Source organism: Mastigoproctus giganteus, chromosome 2 (assembly GCF_048544385.1).
Source record: "Mastigoproctus giganteus isolate SK-2022 chromosome 2, ASM4854438v1, whole genome shotgun sequence".
NCBI lineage: Eukaryota > Metazoa > Arthropoda > Arachnida > Uropygi > Thelyphonidae > Mastigoproctus > Mastigoproctus giganteus.
The window spans coordinates 18,493,184-18,511,227 of record NC_143576.1 but is presented as its reverse complement, the minus strand read 5'-3'; the positions used below and the strand labels follow the sequence as shown (position 1 = coordinate 18,511,227).

Below are 18,044 nucleotides of genomic sequence, written 5' to 3'. Positions count from 1 at the left end.
GACCCACCTAATACTGCCTCGATAGCATCAGCAAATATTCTTGCACCCTTTCTATTTAAGTGTATCCCATTCCTGTAGAAGCAGTCTCTCCTGTTAACAAGTACAGTCCAGGCTGAAAAAAATTCTATCCCTTGGGCCTTGCACAATCTTTCCAGGGCCGAATTGATCGACAAGGCTCTCATCATATACTCCCTTCTATCGTGTCTGGGCAGAATTGTAGACACTTTCAAATTCAACCCTAATTCTCGGCTTTTGTTCAACAGTGACCTGTATTTGTTAAGTAATTCTGCCGGTTTCCTACTCTTAATATCATTGGTGCCAACGTGTACAACTATATTACCTTTTCAGCCCTTAAAAGATATCCGCTCTAAAACGTCATCAACCTTTGCCCCTGGCAGACCTAACCTGGTCCTGTTCCACCTATCCTTTTTACAAAGCATGTTCCCCATTTCCCTGACAATAAGAGTCACCAACAACTACTAGTTCCTGTGGGACCAGCGCATTCAGCCTTGGGAGGGTTGCCGCTGTGTTGCGTGATGACCAAGTCCAAGCTCTAGCGTTGATGTGGGCAGCTGAGAGCCCAATGGGCCCCTCAATTTAGATCTTTCGAGGGCACTCACCCTGTCCTTCAAACTCTCATATAGGCCCATAACAAGGCTGAGTAGTCGCCTGATTTCCTTACACTCCTTGCATCGCGCACACATACACAAAGACATCCCCCCCATGGCAATATCATGTTCTGTTCCAGAGAGTTCGGGAAACATTTCACAAGTTGCACATTTTTTTAGGCTGTTATGCATTGGAGAATCACCCCCCCCCTCAGTTCTCCCCAGAGTCACAGCACTCCTGCCACTTTGTGCCCGTTGCTTTGCTGCTCTAGTTTGGGGCATGATACTTTAAATTAATAAGATCAATAAATTAAATGTCAATACTACGCTATCTAATAGAAACAGTGAAGCGTATTACTCTATATAATTATACATTAGAGCTACCTAGCTACCTTGTATTTTCTTCTCTGAAACAATATTTTTTATTTCCTTCTTAAGTGCCTGAAATATTTAATGAAAACACTCAAAGTTTAACCAATGATTACTATACAAACAAAATAATTAGTAATAAATAAATACCTACCAGGAAAATATTTCTTCATTTGTAAATCCCAAATCGAGGTTATTTGTGACTTTAGCACATAATTTTACAAAACTGTTCAGATAACCTAACTTACGAGCTTTGCACACATCTTGTTTCACTAAATTAATAAGAACTTCTCTCGCTGTATCAGCTGGGTCTAAATAATAACAACATTAACAATGATAAATTCTATAGTCCAAGGGTAAAGTTTAGTTTTATATAGTTATATTTTAATGAAATCTAATGTCTCTTAAGAATTCTTATAAAATTTCTATAAACTTTTATAAACAAAACAAAAATTCTCACTGAAAGTCAGGCATGAACTGAATTTAGGGGGTTAATATGAAATTAAGCACTCCAGTTTTACTTTGGCAAGACAATCAGCATAAAATAACATAAAAATTGTATACAGACATGTAAACAAATTTTGCATTCCATTTTTAACTTTTAAATGATACAAACTAATAACAAAAATTTTAAATATTCCTAAAAACCAATTAGACTGAAAACAAAGTATTGCATTCATAACAGCAAAAGTATTTAAAAAAATTGTTATGTGGCTCAAAATTTTAATAAAAACACAACCTCAAATACTCACAATACGGCCACAATAATATATTTTCTTTATTTTGCAAAGTCCACATAACGAGATTATCCATTCACCTACGAACTGTGAATCAAAAATGTACATACCTTGACAACCTCACTAAGCCATAACAATATTAAACCAACAGTAGTAGCAATCTGTTTTATAAATATGGGAACATCACAAAAGAAAACCACTCTTAATCGCTTTTAAAGAAGCAATTGTATTTTGATGAAATTTTACAATTTCCCTTAATGGGAAAAAATATTATTCGTAAAAATTTATTATAGTATGAATCAGAGCTATAATGCTCAATACATTCTATGTTGATATCAATATTTGTAAAAGAATAAGAAGTTTACTTCAATATAATACACAGAACACTTCAGCCGACCTGGCTAGCCAGGTGGGTAAAGCACCTGCCTGGCAACCCAAAGGTCGCAGGTTCAAATCCCACCTCAGGCTTGGATCAAAGTACTGCAAAAACCTTGGGAGGTGCATTATGGCCACAGAAGCCGATGCGCCAACTACCAAAAAAAAAAAAAAAAAAAAAAAAAAAAATAGAACACTTCGATATGATATTCTCCAGAAATTAAAACAAAAACAATTAAAAAACCAAAAATCTTACATTACAGTAATAAATAATTAAAAATCAATTGGAACCTAATTAAAAATCAATTTAACAATTAAAAATTAATTTAACAAAAAAATTGCAAAACGATTTTCCTTCCTGAAGCTGACAACGCTTTTCGACCGTATGTCATGATCACAGGAATAAAAACTACCAAATAGGGGAGAGCATGAAATTTAAATAGGGATTATTTGTCTTCACACATGTGCTGTGTAAAAGACCACGAATCCGAAATTAGATATGGCCGGCAAACATTAACAGAATTCTCATGTAATTTAATTTCAACGGTTTCTGCAATTAATAGTCTTGTATAATTACATTGGACACTGAGTATTTTGGCCTCGTTAAATAAAAAAGTAGGTTTTTCATTAACGGCATGAAAGGCTAATTCTGATGCTGCTGAACGAGAAGCATGAACTGAGGCCACTTGTTGATTAACACAAAAATTCAGAGGAAACCACATAGAACCTTGGTAAGACAAGTCGTAATCACCGGAAGAAATGTTGTATACCAGGTCATTTATTTGTGTTGCAAACAAGGAAAAGACTGAGCGACTGTTCAGTATAGTGTGTAATTTCTGTATTGGCCTGGCTACAATTTTAAATTCGGCATCTTTAAAGAATCTGTTAAGTTGTTTATATCATTGTTCAACATATGGGATGGAAATAAAGTATTTTTTGATATTACTATTGTTGGTTGGTGTAGTTTTTTTGTATCCTATTCTTAGCTTGTACTCTAATTTGGTTTATTGTAGCAAGGGGGTAACCGCTGTTTAAGAATCTGCTGGTTAATCCCGAAACATACACTCTTATGCGAGTTCCTCATATACGCTATCGCAGGAACAGATTTCACTTTTATCCAAAGGATTAAATTATAATTTACTGCCTTGAAAACTATCTAAAAAACAGTGCATAATTGATATTGAATTTGGACTTCATAATGTTCCACAAAAATATTTATCATGGAACATTATTTATTAAACAAGTTAACTAAGTGGAAAATAGACTTTATTATTCAGAAAGCTGATAAAGGAGATACAGTAGTAATACTCGATAAACCTGATTATATTAATAAGTTAGATTCTGTTGTATCAGATACCTCTCTCCAGTTATCTTGAAGTAGACGCAGCACTGTTTACCAATTTGGTCAATCAATACAATAAAACGTTAACCTTGTATTGAAAAAATGACTACATTACTATGGCTCAGTTAAAGGAATTGAAGGCCAGAATATACAATATTCCTGCACTTTTCGGTCAGGTAAAATTAATAAGACCAGATTTCCTATTCAGCCTATTGTTTCCTACAGAAACTTAGCTACACATGTATATAGCATTATAAAACCCTTTAGACGGGTGATACAATTTGGGATGAAGAACTACGATACATTATTTAATAATCTTAAGGATTGTAGACTTGCCGATAATGATAATTTATTTTCACTAGATGTTACCTCGTTATATACGAATGTAAACGTTGAATAGACATTAGATATCCTTTTGGATGTGTTAAAAGTTTGGTCCTTGAGGTTGTCGCAGACATTCTCTCAGATATGCCAGACAAGCTGTACTTGCTACCGGGAGTCTAAAACACTGATGGAACTGATATTTGAGTGACATTCAAGTCAAGTGGATCCAATTTCGGTAGTCTGTGATAGCCAAACCTCTGCTTGCACCTTCACGATGGTGGGACTGTTAGTAATCCTGGGTATAACCTCCATGCACAAGCACACTGTGGGTGACCACTCAGGTGTGAACCAACATAAACAGGGATCGAGGTGTGGTTCCCACACCACATGGAGGAATGCTGCCCCCCTCTGTGTTACCAGGCAATATTAGGTGGTAGATGACTCTCATCAACCAGTGCAATACCACCACTTTGCTTATTGGAAGCGTGAAGTGGTGGAACCCATGTTTAGTCTCCAGAGCTAAGTTCTAGTCAACTCTTCTCCATCTCTTCCATCATGCAGTATGACTGATGCATAATTGATGCCGCCAACTCTGACCAATTATAACTTAAATAAATAAAATTTACTGTAAAATGTAGTATAATTTAAATACCATAAATCATATGAATTCATATAAAAACTTTTGAAATACTATGCATTAAAAGCGTTAAACCTGTACTACTGTAAAACTGAAGTTTTTGGCAGCATCTGCTGCCTTCCTCAACATGAGTAGTGCTGCATCAAAAATTCATTATAAAGCACTAAGCCTTCCCAGCAGACCCAGGGTGTACTATGGTACCTGCACATACTCCGTTTCCCATATATCAGCACCGGAAGTGATAACAGTCTCAAACATTACATTAATCCAAGGAATCCTAAGGCTCTCCAGCCACTTCCAGTTCCAGAAACCCTCTACCTTATCTGTAAGTACAGCTCCTTCAGCTGTTATACCATGCCAGGTTTCCAAGGCATGTTCTGCCACGGCCGACCCCGAGACATTAGCCAACCTAAGTGCCCTACTATGCTCCTCCAGTCTATCGTGTAATCTGTGCTTAGTCTCACCTACGTAACATTCCCCACAATCCAGACACTGAATTTTGTAAACAACCCCACTGTTGTCAACTCCCACAATAGGGTCTTTAACCGCCACCATCACCGTACGCAGCTTCCGGGTTGGAAGCTGCACACAACATAATTGATACGACTATAAGATGCGGGCTATTGGCTGCGAAAAACCCGTATAGTAAGGAATGTACGTGGTGGAGCCAGGTACCCCATCCTCCCTCCAAGTACCATATCCACAACAACTTTCAATCAGGTTCCGGGGATATTCACATCTCATAAGGTCAGCAGTGACCTGTTTGATTTCTTCCTCCCTACGTGGAGGATATCTTCGCTATATATTTCGAACGAACGGAGGGGTGAAGTGGAAGGGTTTTTTTTTTTTTTTTTTTTTTGGCTGATGCTGCATAAGCTTGCTTTCTTGCATCATATGCCTCTACTAATGCTATATTACGTGGACGATACCTTGTTTATACTACGTAGGGGACGTGGGCCAGAGGTTCTCAATTGGCTTAATAGTGACTCCCCCTTTATAAAGTTTACCTCTGAGGTAGAGCGGGGGAGGGGGGTGCTCTGCCATTTTTGAATGTCTGGATTTACAGGGTGTGCCGAGAAATAAAACCAAGAGTGTTTAGGAAGGAGATGTGCCGGGTCAGTATACTTGTTTTGGTTCTGCCCAGACTGGAGGTCATAAGAAGAGTGTGGTTAGGGCTTTAATGAGCAGGGCTTGGTCGCACTGCTCTGCAAACTTCAGTTTTACAGTAGTAGGAGTTTAACGCTGTTAATGCATAGTATTTTAAAGTTTCATAGTACTACGGGTTTAACGCTTTTAATATATAGTATTTCAAAAGTTTTTATATGATTTGATATGAATTCGTATGATTTATGATATTTAAATTATACTACATTTTACAGTCGATTTTATTTCTTTATTTTATTTGTAATTTAATTTTATTTAAGTTATAATTGGTCTGAGTTGGCGGCATCAATTATGGATAGTTTTGCTGACCACAGAGGCCTTTTTAGTGACGTATGACTGATGACGTTTGAGGTTATGATGAACATCATGGTGAGGTCCAATCTTCCTTACATTTCGAGGGTACAGCTCTAAAACTATGTTCGCAGGCTGGCCATTAGTTAGTACACCGGACCAAACCTATTGGTAACTCTTTAGGAGGCTTCCAGATCAGCTAGTGTATAATCTTGCTACCTCTACTCTGCCAGAGAGTGACTGGAGGGAGTCGAAGTAGTGTGTATGTGGGAAGGCATTGTCGAGGCCATGTTATGTCGAGGATCTGGGTATATTCTTACCATGTGTACACCATATCCAAAAATTTCATTACTTTACACAGCATGTCCCCTGCCCACATTTTCTTACTATTAAATACACCCTGAATTGTCAAACTAATAGAGTAAGCTTATCTGCAAAAAGATCTAAACCCTCCCCCAAACACTTCCTAGTTCATTTCACAAATATACATGTTCCCAATTCTAACCTCAGTCATGTCCATTTCGACTTGCAGTCGGCCAAATCCCATGTACTTATTTTCTGACAGAATCTCAGTTATCGGTTGATTCAAATACTGCTAATCTCGGTTGCCTAACTATTCGCTGCATGATTCCTTTCGCCTCAAAAGTGGTAATTGTGCATATGTTCATTCCGATATTGCTTGTCAGAAACTTGGTATTTCGGAATCTCCTCTTTTCGATCTTCTCTGGCTTAAAATCACTCTACCTCATTGTGTCAAATTCATCTGTTGTCTCTACCATTCTCCCAATTCTGCTAATCACTAGGAGCTTTTTGACTTCCTCTCTTTGCAACTTGACTTTCTGCAGTCCAACTTTCCTAACAGTGAGGTAATTTTCCTTGGTGACTTTAATGTTCACAACTCTGGCTGGCTTCCGTTTTCTTGTCACACTGACCCAGCTGGTCAAGTTGCTGAGGCTTTTGCAATTACTAATGATCTTGCACAGATTGTTCATTTACCTACAAGAATACTAGACAATCCTAACCATAAAGTCAACATGCTTGATCTTTTTCTCACAAACAACCCTTCTAAGTACACTGTCGAAGTGAGTGGTCCTTCAGTCACCTCAGGTCATGGGGTTTTGTCAATGATATATAGGAATTTTGCTAGCAGGGAAAAGGAGGTGATTATCCCTCTGTATAAGGCAATGGTCATGCTGCGTCTTGAGTACTGCGTACATGTCTGGAGGCCTCATTTTAGGAAGGATGTAGATTTGCTTGAGCGTGTACAGAGAAGAGCAACAAGATTGGTGAGGGGAATGAAGGGATCCTCTTACCAAGAGAGGCTTAAGTTCCGCAAATTGCAGTGGCTGGAGACTAGGCACCTGCGCGGTGATCTGATTGAGGTATATAAGGCCTTAAATGGGTTGAGCATGCTGAATTCTGATGGGATCCTTCCACTTGTTCAGATTACGAACCTAAGGGGGCATATAAATTCAAATTAAGAAGACAGATGTAGAATAGATGTGCGGAAATTTGCCTTTAGCCAGCGGGTGGTTAATTGCTGGAACAAACTTCCATCTGTCGTTGTGGAAGTTGATAGGCTGAATAAATTTAAGGAGGAACTGGACAGGCATTTGGAGAGAATGGTGTGGTTTTTTTTTTTTTTTTTTGTTGGCTCATGCTGCATAGGCTCATACATTTGCTTTCTTGCATCACATGCCACTACTACTACTACATCCAGATCACAACTTGGTGACTGTCTCTTCTCCAATGGAGGCTTTATCTCATGGGTATTTCACACTCATCCATTAAGACTTCCACTGAATTCAAGGAAACTTATAATTATGTCTAAGGGTATGCTTACTTCCTTTGCACCGTCCCTTCATATAACTGGATAGATCCCATCCACCCCAGGTTCCTTTCTTATGTTTAACTTCAACAATTTCTCCTCCACTTTCCTCTCAGTTACTGCAGTTATTTACCTCCCTATAATGTTTGATAAACATCTGGCCTCCACTTCTGTACAGAATTTCTTGTGGGTGAATGTCAATGCAAAATACTAATTCAGTTTGTCAGCTACCTGAGTAGGATCATCAACATTGGAACTACCTATAACAAGTAGGCCAATCTGATTCATTTCCTTCCTTCTAGAGTTTATATAAGTAAAGAAGTCCTTGCTATTTTTTTCACATCCATTGTGAAAGATTTCTTGCAATCGGTCTTCGCTTGCCTAACCTCCTTTGTGACTTGATTACAGACTAGTTTATATCTACCATAGGCTTCTGTGTCACCTAATGATTTATATGCATCTCATAAATTTTTCTTCTCTGTCACGAGTTTCATCAGACATCCATTTAGGCCTATACCTTGAATGGTATCCCTTAGTAGGAACAAAAAGCCTAGTAGCTTCCAAAATTACTTCCTTGAATGCTTCTCATTTAGAATTTGCTGTTGCTAACTCATCAGCTAGTGTCACTGTATAGAATTTAAAAACTGTCCAAGACAACTGTAGTCACCTTCATGAAATCAAAAACCCTTCCATTTACCTCTGATATTAGTTACATCTTTAATAAAATCCCACATCCTATATTTTGTGATCACAGTACACTGTGATTACAAAATATAGTTCACTATATATTGCAGCCATTCCTGCCTATCTCGTTTCAGAAAATCTGGACTTGGTTTTTATTCTGTTGGACACAACAATACTTGGCATTTCCATTAAATTTACACAGTTTGGTAAAAAAAAAAAATCAGTACAAGTTCATCTCTTCACTTCAAAAAATTTTTTATGTTGTAAGTCACAAGGCTGAATTTAAAAATTAATAACAAAATTTTTGATGTATAAACTGTAAATCTTTGGTGGCACATATTAAATTTAGGAGTAGTAAAATCAATCTGTCACGTTTTTGCGAGGCAGAAATGATGTCAGTTGACATCATTTCCATTTCATAACAAAGAAAAACTGAGTTGGGAGAGGAGATTGTGCAAAGGATCATGGGTGATCTTGGATGTACTCAGAGCTGGCATAAACTAGCTGGTTGCAGAAAAACATTTATGATTCGGGGCATACTGCTTAGGTGGCTTTGGCTAGCCATTGCCACCCATGGCAGAAACCTTTTGGTAACCAAAGAAATCGATAAGCTGAGGGCAGAGATCTTGGATGTGCTCAGAGCTGGCATAAACCAACTCTGAGCACATCCAAGGTCATTACATTACATGCGCTTTAGCCTTACCGTTGAAGCACATATAAAGTAGGCATTACAGTACCCATCTGTATTACTGAAGCAGTTGTATATTTCCATCAAGAATCATAAATGTTTTTATGCAACCAGTTGGGCCAGTCAAGAATATTTGAATCGGTTCCGGATTAGGAGATAACAGACTCCAAATTACATGTATGAGTAGAATCTTTTGCTTGACACTGCATTCTCATTAAGTTGCAGAAGTCCTCGTTGGCCATCAAGTTTTCGCATTTCTTTGCAATTGCACTGGGTTAGTTGAGCGCGACAAGCTTTAGATCCTCATTCATTTCACTGTTTGGATGATTGCAAAGGTTTCGAAAGGGTCTTCTCGCAGTTGCATTACAAAACTATGCACTTCATTACCACATGCATCGTCAGGGTCACCATTGTCAGTGTCTTGACATATCTTCTGAGATATTTCAATCATTTTGCAAAGGTCAGTTCGATTCATACAATTTACTATCTAGTATGAGCTCTTCGTTGTCATCGTAGAAGTTGACATATTTCATCTCAGACAGAATCTCTGTTTCCTCATTGCGAAATGGAATGTGCAGCATTACCATCTCGTGCTTGCACTTGTTGAGATCTTGAGCCAAGTCATAGTTTCAATAGCATATTATGAGTGGATACTGTCATTTCTTGCAGATCTCGTAGTGCTGAATGTGTAATTTCCATTACATATGCAGTACCATTAGTAGAGGCACATGATGCAAGAAAGCAAGCATATATAGCATCAGCCAAAAAACAAAACCCTTCCCATTTCAGTGATCCACTCATTCCAAATGTTTGTCTACATCTGTCTTGAATTTATTTAAACTATAAACTTCCACAACAACAGATGGAAGTTTGTTCCAGCAATTAACTATCTGCTGGCTAAAGGAAAACTTCCACACATTTATTCTACAACTGTCTTTTCTCAGTTTGAATCTATGCCCTTAGGTGTGAAGTCTGAGCAAGAGAAAGAATCCCCCTCAGCATTAAGTCTGCTCAATCCATTCAAGGCCTTATACACCTCAATCAGATCACCTCGCTGGTGTCTAAGTTTCCAGAAGTTGCAATTTGCAGAACTTAAGCCTTTCTTCATAAGAGCACCCCCTTTGTTTCCTTGACCAGTCTTATTGCCCTTTTCTGTACTCGTTCTAACAAATCTATATCCTTCCTAAAATGAGGCTTCCAGACCAGTACGCAGTACTCAAGGTGTGGCCTGACCATTCTCTTATACAAGGGGATAATCACATCCTTATCCTTGCTTGTAAAATTCCTGTATATCATTGACAAAACGCCATGACCCTACTCTGGCAGCCTGTATGCACTGTTCACAAAACTTCAAATTTGACTGCACAATTACCCCAAGATCTCTTTCATTCTCCACTAACCTGAGTGTAACACCATATAGTTGGTACATTTCTCTTGGGTTACTGCTACCCATATGCAGTACTTTGCATTTGTCAATGTTAAACTTCAGTTGCCACTTCTCAGCCAATCTACCCAAATTTTCCAGATCTTGTTCACCAGCACATTGTCATTACTGTTATTAACAACCCTGCCAACCTTTGTATCATCTGCAAACTTTGACATAAGCTTGATATACCTTCATCAATACCATTGATAAATATATAAAACATCACTACTAATAATGTAGAGCAGTACTCGTTGACCAACACTGTCTTCTCCCACTCAACCATCCTTTTATCCATTGTAGCAACTTGCCCTTGATGCCATACCACTCCAATTTTCACAGTAGTCTTCCATGTGCAACAGTATCAAAAGCTTTCCTGAAATCCAAGAATATGATATAAAAATAATTTTTTGCATCCAGTTCCTTTGTGACCACATTATAGTATCCAATCAAATTTGTCAGACAAGACTTTCCCTAGACAAACCCATGCGATGTCTGAATTATTGCTGCAGTCTTGTCTAAATGATCCTGCAATGCTTCTTTAACCAGCGATTCCATTATTTTCCCTGGAACAGAAATCAAACTAACAGGTCTGTAATTACTTGTGTCTCCCTTTGATCCCACTTTGTGAAATGGAGATACATTTGCACATCTCCAGTCCGTGGGGACTTCCCCCGAGTCCAAGGATGCTCTCATAATTATGGCTAAGTGTTTATTTACTTCCTTTGCTGCCTCCTTTAATATAACTGGATAGATTCCATCCACCCCATGTGCCTTTTCTTATGTTTAACTTCAAGAATTTCTCCTCCACTTTGCTCTCAGTTATTACAAAATCATTCAACTCCCTGTTCTAGTTTGATAAACATCTCACTCTCTCTCCTCCTTGAATAACTCCACATGTCTGAATGTAGATGCAGAATATTCATTTAGTTCGGCAGCTATCTGAGAATAATCATCTACAGTCAAAGCATTGATATCAAGTGGACCAATCTGATTCATCCCCTTTCTTTTAGAGTTAATATAATTAAAGAAGTCTTTGCTGTGTTTCTTTGCAACCTTGGCCAAAAATCTTTTAATCTGCCTTCGCTTGCCTTACCTCCTTTGTGACTTGATTACAGACTAGCTTGTATCTGCCATAGGCTTTTCAAGGTTCAGGCCTAAATGGATGTCGGATGAATTATTGAGGCTCATGGCAGAAAAGAAAAATGCATGGGATGATATAAATTATCAGGCGACATAGAAGCCTATGGCAGATATAAGCTAGTCTGTAATCAAGTCACATAGGAGGTTAGGGAGGCAAAGCAGATTACGAGAAATCTTTGGCAAAGGATGCAAAGAAAAACAGCAAAGAGTTCTTAACTCGTGTAAACTCTAGAAGGAAGAAGATGAATCAGATTGGTTCACCTAACATAGAGGGTTTGACTATTGATGATCCTGCTCAAGTAGCTGATAAACTGAATGAGTATTTTGCATCTACATTCACACATGAGGAGTTATTCAAGGATGGGAATGCCAGAAGTTTATCAAATACACAGGAGATAAGTGATTTTGTAATAACTGAGAGCAAAGTGGAGGAGAAATTGTTGAAATTAAACATAAAAAAGGCACCTTAGGCAGATGGAATCTAGCCAGTTATAATTAAGGAAGCAGCAAGGGAAGTAAGCAAACCCTTAGCCATAATTATGAGAGCATCCTTAGAGTCAGGGAAGGTCTCCATGGATTGGAGATGTATCCCCAATTCACAAAGGGGGGGTTCAAAGGCTGACAAATAATTATAGACTGTTAGTTAGTTTAACTTCAGTTCTGGGGGAAATAAGGGAGTCTCTGGTTAAGGAGGATCACCTAGGCAAGACAACAGTAATAGGTCAGACACAGCATGGGTTTATAAAGGGGAAGTCTTGTCTGACCAATTTGATTGGATACTACAATGTGGTCACAGAGGAACTGGATGCAAAAAATAATTCTGATATCATATATCTGGATTTCAGGAAAGCTTTAGATACTGTTGCACATGGAAGACTGCTGTACAAATTGGAGCGGTATGGCACTAAGGGAAAGTTACTGCAATGGATAAAGAGGTGAAGTGGGAGACAGCAGAGAGTGGTAATAAAGGGACACTGCTCTATGTGGACTAATATTATTAGCAGAGTCCATCAGGGTTCTGCGTTAGGCCCATTGTTGCTTTGTATATTTATCAATGATATCATGAAGGTATATCAGGCTTAATGTCGAAGCTTGCAGATGATACAAAGGTCGGCAAAGTTGTTAATGACTGTAATGGCAGTGTGCTACTGCAACAGGATCTAGAAAATTTGGGCAGATGGGCTGAGAAGTGGCAACTGAAGTTTAACATTGACATATACAAAGTATTCCATGTGGATAGCAGTAGCCCAAGGGAAACGTATCAACTGTGTGGTACTACACTCAGGGAGGTGGAGAATGGAAAAGACCTGGGGGTAATTGTGCAGTTAGATATGAAGTTCTCTGAGCAGTGCAGACAGGCTGCCAGAGCAGGTCATACAGTTTTGTCAATGATATATAGGAATTTTGCTAGCAGAGATAAGGAGGTGATTATCCCTTTGTATAACGCAACACCTTGAATACTGTATACAGGTCTGGAGGCCTCAGTTTAGTAAAGTTGCTAGAAAGAGCACAGAGGAGGGCAACAAGATTGGTGAGAGGAACAAAGGGGTGCGCTTATGAAGAAAGGCTTAAAAAAGGTTCTGCAAATTGCAGCATCTGTAGATTAGGCACCTGCAAGGTGATCTGATCGATGTGCATAAGGCCTTGAATGGTTTGAGCAGGCCCAATGCTGACGGGATACTTCCGTCAGCATTGGGCCTGCTCAAACCACTCACTCACTGCAGATAATGGTAAATGGGTGTCTTCTCAACTAGTGCTGGGGTTCCCCAAGGATAGAACCTTGGGGGACACCAGCAGAGCAGTGTGAAATACTTCTCTGCCCAAACAGATGAAACTTTTAAGTATCCACTAACAGATCTTTAAAGGCTGATATCCGGGTTATTCTCCAATGGGAGAAGACAACTTGGTTAACTTTATTCCTTATAAAACTCAGTCTTTTTATTCCTTATAAAACTTTCTCACAAAGAAGTCTTACTGCTCCCATGCTCATCTTCAATGTTCAGATTTAAAGACCAGATCATATCTTTAGTAGGCATAGCCCTCACTTCTAACCTCTTGACATAAACATATCACAAGTATTGCTTCCATTGCAACAAAGAAACTAGGTTTAATGTTTTGCTCTCAGTGTTACTTTTCTTCTATACAGTTACTAGCTCTGCACAAGTCTACCCTTCCATGGAATACTGTTGCCTAAATTTAGTGTGGTGCCCATAAAACATCTCTTAAACTTCTAGTCTCTGTCCAAAAGAGGGAACCAAGTTAATTAACCTTGTTAATTAACTTGGATCCATTTCCTACTCTCTCCATTCTCTCTCTCTCACATACTGATAAGAAAAGCAGGTAAATCAACCATAAAATACATGCAATTTACAGACATTATATAGACATCTCAAACTCTTGGCTATTAAAAATTTCTTGTTTTTTGCTCAAACCCATGGTTAAGGAACATGAAAGGGTTAAAAAAAAAATAAAATAAATCAACCCTGCCCTCCTATCACCACCACCACCACCATCACATATCAAAAAAAGTTAAACTTACTTTGCTAGAAAAATATAAACCAAGAAAAAAAATTCTGTAAAAAAAAAATTAATGATTTGCTTGGTCCTAACAAATATCACTTGTCTAAACAAGAAGGCTATGTTTTAATGAAACAAACAAACAATTCATTAAACAGATTTTTAAAAAATATCAAAATCATCTAACCTTTATTAAAATCCAGATGCACGCTGTCTTCTTCACTATCAACACGTCCTGCAAGATTAAAAAAAAAAGATTTTAAAAAAAGTTTATAGATACCCTAAATCTTCCCCAATAATATACACAAACCACACTTTCCTGAATATAAAAAAAAATAATAATAAAAATAGCCAGAAATTTTGAGCATTAAAAATTTGTAGGTGAAGTGTTTACATATACAGTACCTATCCATATGTACTTCTGTCAGTCAGGAACACAATGAAAAAATTTATCTCCATAACAGATACTTATCACTGTATAGAGCAGTGATCTCCAAACGTTTTTGGTCGCACACCCTTATTTTACTTAAAAAGACTAGCACGCACCCCGGAATAAAAAATAAAAAATTAAATATAAGTTTAATATTTTTTTTATTAAAAATATTTATAAATCATTTACATGGAAGGCATTACATGTAAAATCACATTTAATAATTCACATATAATTTTAAAAAATCAACAATAAAAAAATACAAAACAAAATTAAATTGAAGTTAAAGTACAAAATGTATGTACTTGAACGTGCATGATCGATGGCATGATCAAATAAAGCCGCGTGATCAAAGCTGCATATTGAATTATTAAAAGAACATTTATTTATAATTTTTATTTTCAATTACATTTTGAAAAACTAAAGCTTTTCATAATTAATAAATATTTATTTATTGCAGATTACCTTGTGCACCCAACTTTGGAGACCACTGGTCTAGACATCAGTGTTGATGATAAATAATAGAAACTATATTCAGTACAGGAAGAATTCTTTAGGTTAAGGCAATTTTACATGATACTAATCTTGGACACTAATCAGTTTACAGGTGTAAAATTGTCCAAGTTTCGTTACTGGAGAACCTTGTTCTAAGATTTTCCAGTAATGAAATTATAAATACTGCCCACCCAGGATTCTCAAGCAGGCCCTTCTGTGCCTTTTTCCAGCATTACACAAAACAACCATCAGCCAATCACCAACAGCAACTTGGAGTAACCCAAGTTTTCTTCTCCCAATAATGAAATAACTGAATGTCAGCATTAAAGAAACTAGTGGTAGATATTTGCATAATTCTAATTGTTAATGCAGGGGCAATCTTTTTTGAAGTGGAATATAAAGTGGTATCGACAAAACTACTGGGATTTCCAGTCTATGAGAGATAATCATGGTAGCAGTCACTGAGAAACCATTCTTCCAATTGCAAAAAACAAAGGCAGACCACTGGATGGAAACTTGTTTTGGAGGAGACAGCCTTAGACATGTCAAGAGCAAATCTGATATTTTCAACTTTTCGTGTAATCTGCCCACTGATGAATAACATAAGCCAAAATGTGACCAGTAGATTTGCATTTATGGAATCTATAACAGTGATAGTTAATTAAAAGGATGGTTTCAAGACAGAATATGAGCTGGTACTTAACAGTTTTTCCATTATTGTGGAAAGAGTTGAAAGACTATCCTGCAAATAGGACTATTCTGTAAATTTAAGGATTTATTTTTTTTAACAACTGGTGATATTAGCAAATTTCCAGACAAAAGAAAAATACCAGTGGTGATAAAATGTGATAAAAAAAAAAACAAGATTAATTTTAAATCAAAAGTTTCAAAAAGCAAGTAGAGAAATGCCAGAGGGTCTGGAGACTTCTGCCATCAAGACAGTTCAGAATTCCTCTAAATCTCTTTCTGTTAAAAAAGTAAGAGCGGCATTGCATAAGACATGTTCAGTATGGTAAGAAGCAGGTAGGAATTCGTGAAGATTATGATGCAAGGGTCAGAAAAAAAGTAAAAACTGCTAATAAATCAGCTTTATCATTAAATAAACTGTTAGTCAATTGGCCCTGGAGAGACTATACAAGACTCATAGGTTAATTTTTCACAGCTTGGTCTGTGCTTGTTAACAGGAGAATAGATTTTATGATGGGAAACACTTAGATATTCTCTTTAAGAATATTTGCTGATACTGTTCAGGAAGTGCTAGGTGGGTTTGAAAATTTCTTGCTTTGGACGATGAGGGATATACTGCCTAACAGCAGCCAGAGGCACAGCTAAAACTGATTCTTCTGTTGCTTCTATTGGAACACACACACACACAGCAACCAGGAAAACAAGGTCTGAAGGATTACAAGGCCTGCTGGAAGCACTCGTGGGATTAGCAATACATGGGATAAATTAGCATTATTAGGAGCAAAAGCAGGTACATATATGCTTGCTTGTACACTAATGCTAGGAGTATACTAAATAAATATGAGGAATCTGAAAATTGGTTAGGTCATCGAATGTGGACATTGTAAGGTTGGTCCTTGAGGCTGTCACAGACATTCTCTCAGATATGCCAGACAAGCTGTACTTGCTACCTGAGAGTCTAAAACGCTGATGGAACTGATATTCGGGTGACACTCAAGTTAAGTGTGGCCAATTTCGGAAAAGTCCAGATGGTCTGTGACAGCCAAATCCTCTGCTTGCACCTTCACGATGGTGGGACTGTTAGTAATCCTGGGTATAACCTCCATCCACAAGTACATGGTCGGTGACCACCCAGGTGTGAACCGTCGCAAGCAGGGATCGAGGTGTGGTGCCCACACCACATGGAGGAATGCTACCCCTCTATGTTACCAGGCGGTTGATGAGAGTCATCTACCACTAGGTGGTAGATGACTCTCATCAACCGGTGCAATACCACCACTTTGCTTATTGGAGGCTTGAAGTGGTGAAACCCATGTTTAGTCTCTAGAGCTAAGTTCTGGTCAATCCTTCCCTATCTCTTCCATCATGCAGAATGATGGACGACTTTTGAGGTTATGATGAACATCGTAGTGAGATACAATATTCCTTACATTTCGAGGGTACAGCTCTAAAATGGTGTTCGCAGGCTGGCCGTTGGTTAGTACACTGAACCTAACCTATTGGTAACTCTTTAGGAGGTTTCTGGATCAGCTAGTGATCCTCTACTCTGCCAGATAGTGAATGGAAGGAGTCCGAGTATTGTGTATGCGGGGAGCATTGTCGAGGCCACGTTACGTCAAGGATCTGGGTATATTCTTACCATGTGTACACCACATCCAAAAATTTCATTACTTCATATAGCATGTCCCACCCACTTTTTCTTACTATTGAATACACCATGAATTGTCAAACTAATAGAGCAAGCTTATCTGCAAAAAGATCTAAACCTCCCATTTCACAAATATAAGTGGTCTCAATTCTAATCTCAACGATGTCCATTTCCACTTGCAGTCTGCCAAACCCTCATGTACTTTTTCTGACATAATCTCAGTTATCGGTTGATTCAACTACTGCTCATCTCAGATGGATGTCCAAATTATTCGATGTATGATTCCTTTCGCCTTAAAGGTGGTACTTGTGCATATGTCCTTTCTGATATTCCCTGTCAGAGACTTGGCAATTTGGAATCTCCTCTCTTTGATCTTCTCTGGCTTAAAATCTCTTTACCATATTGTGTCAAATTCATCTGTTGTCTCTACCATTCTCTCAACTCCACTAATCACTTGGAGCTCTTTTACTTCCTCTCTTTGCAACTTGACTTTCTCCAGTCCAACTTTCCTAACAGTGAGGTAATTTTCTTTGGTGATTTTAATGTTCACAACTCCAGCTGGCTTCCGTTTTCTAGTCACACCGACCCAGCTGGTCGAGATGCTGAGGCTTTTGCAATTACTAATGACCTAACACAGATTGTTCATTTACCTAC

At 38.0% G+C, this 18,044-nt stretch overlaps 1 protein-coding gene across 1 annotated transcript in view; it reads right to left on the bottom strand.

Annotated features, from left to right (window-relative positions):
- Positions 1-18,044, bottom strand: part of rictor (rapamycin-insensitive companion of Tor) — a 707,794-nt gene that overhangs the window by 656,685 nt on the left and 33,065 nt on the right. Inside the window, exons 2-3 of the mRNA XM_090388323.1 lie at positions 14,318-14,365; positions 1,132-1,288 (exon numbers count right to left, since the gene is read on the bottom strand). Of these exons, the coding sequence (XP_090244449.1) occupies positions 1,132-1,288; positions 14,318-14,365 (205 nt within the window). The remainder of the gene's footprint in view (positions 1-1,131; positions 1,289-14,317; positions 14,366-18,044) is intronic.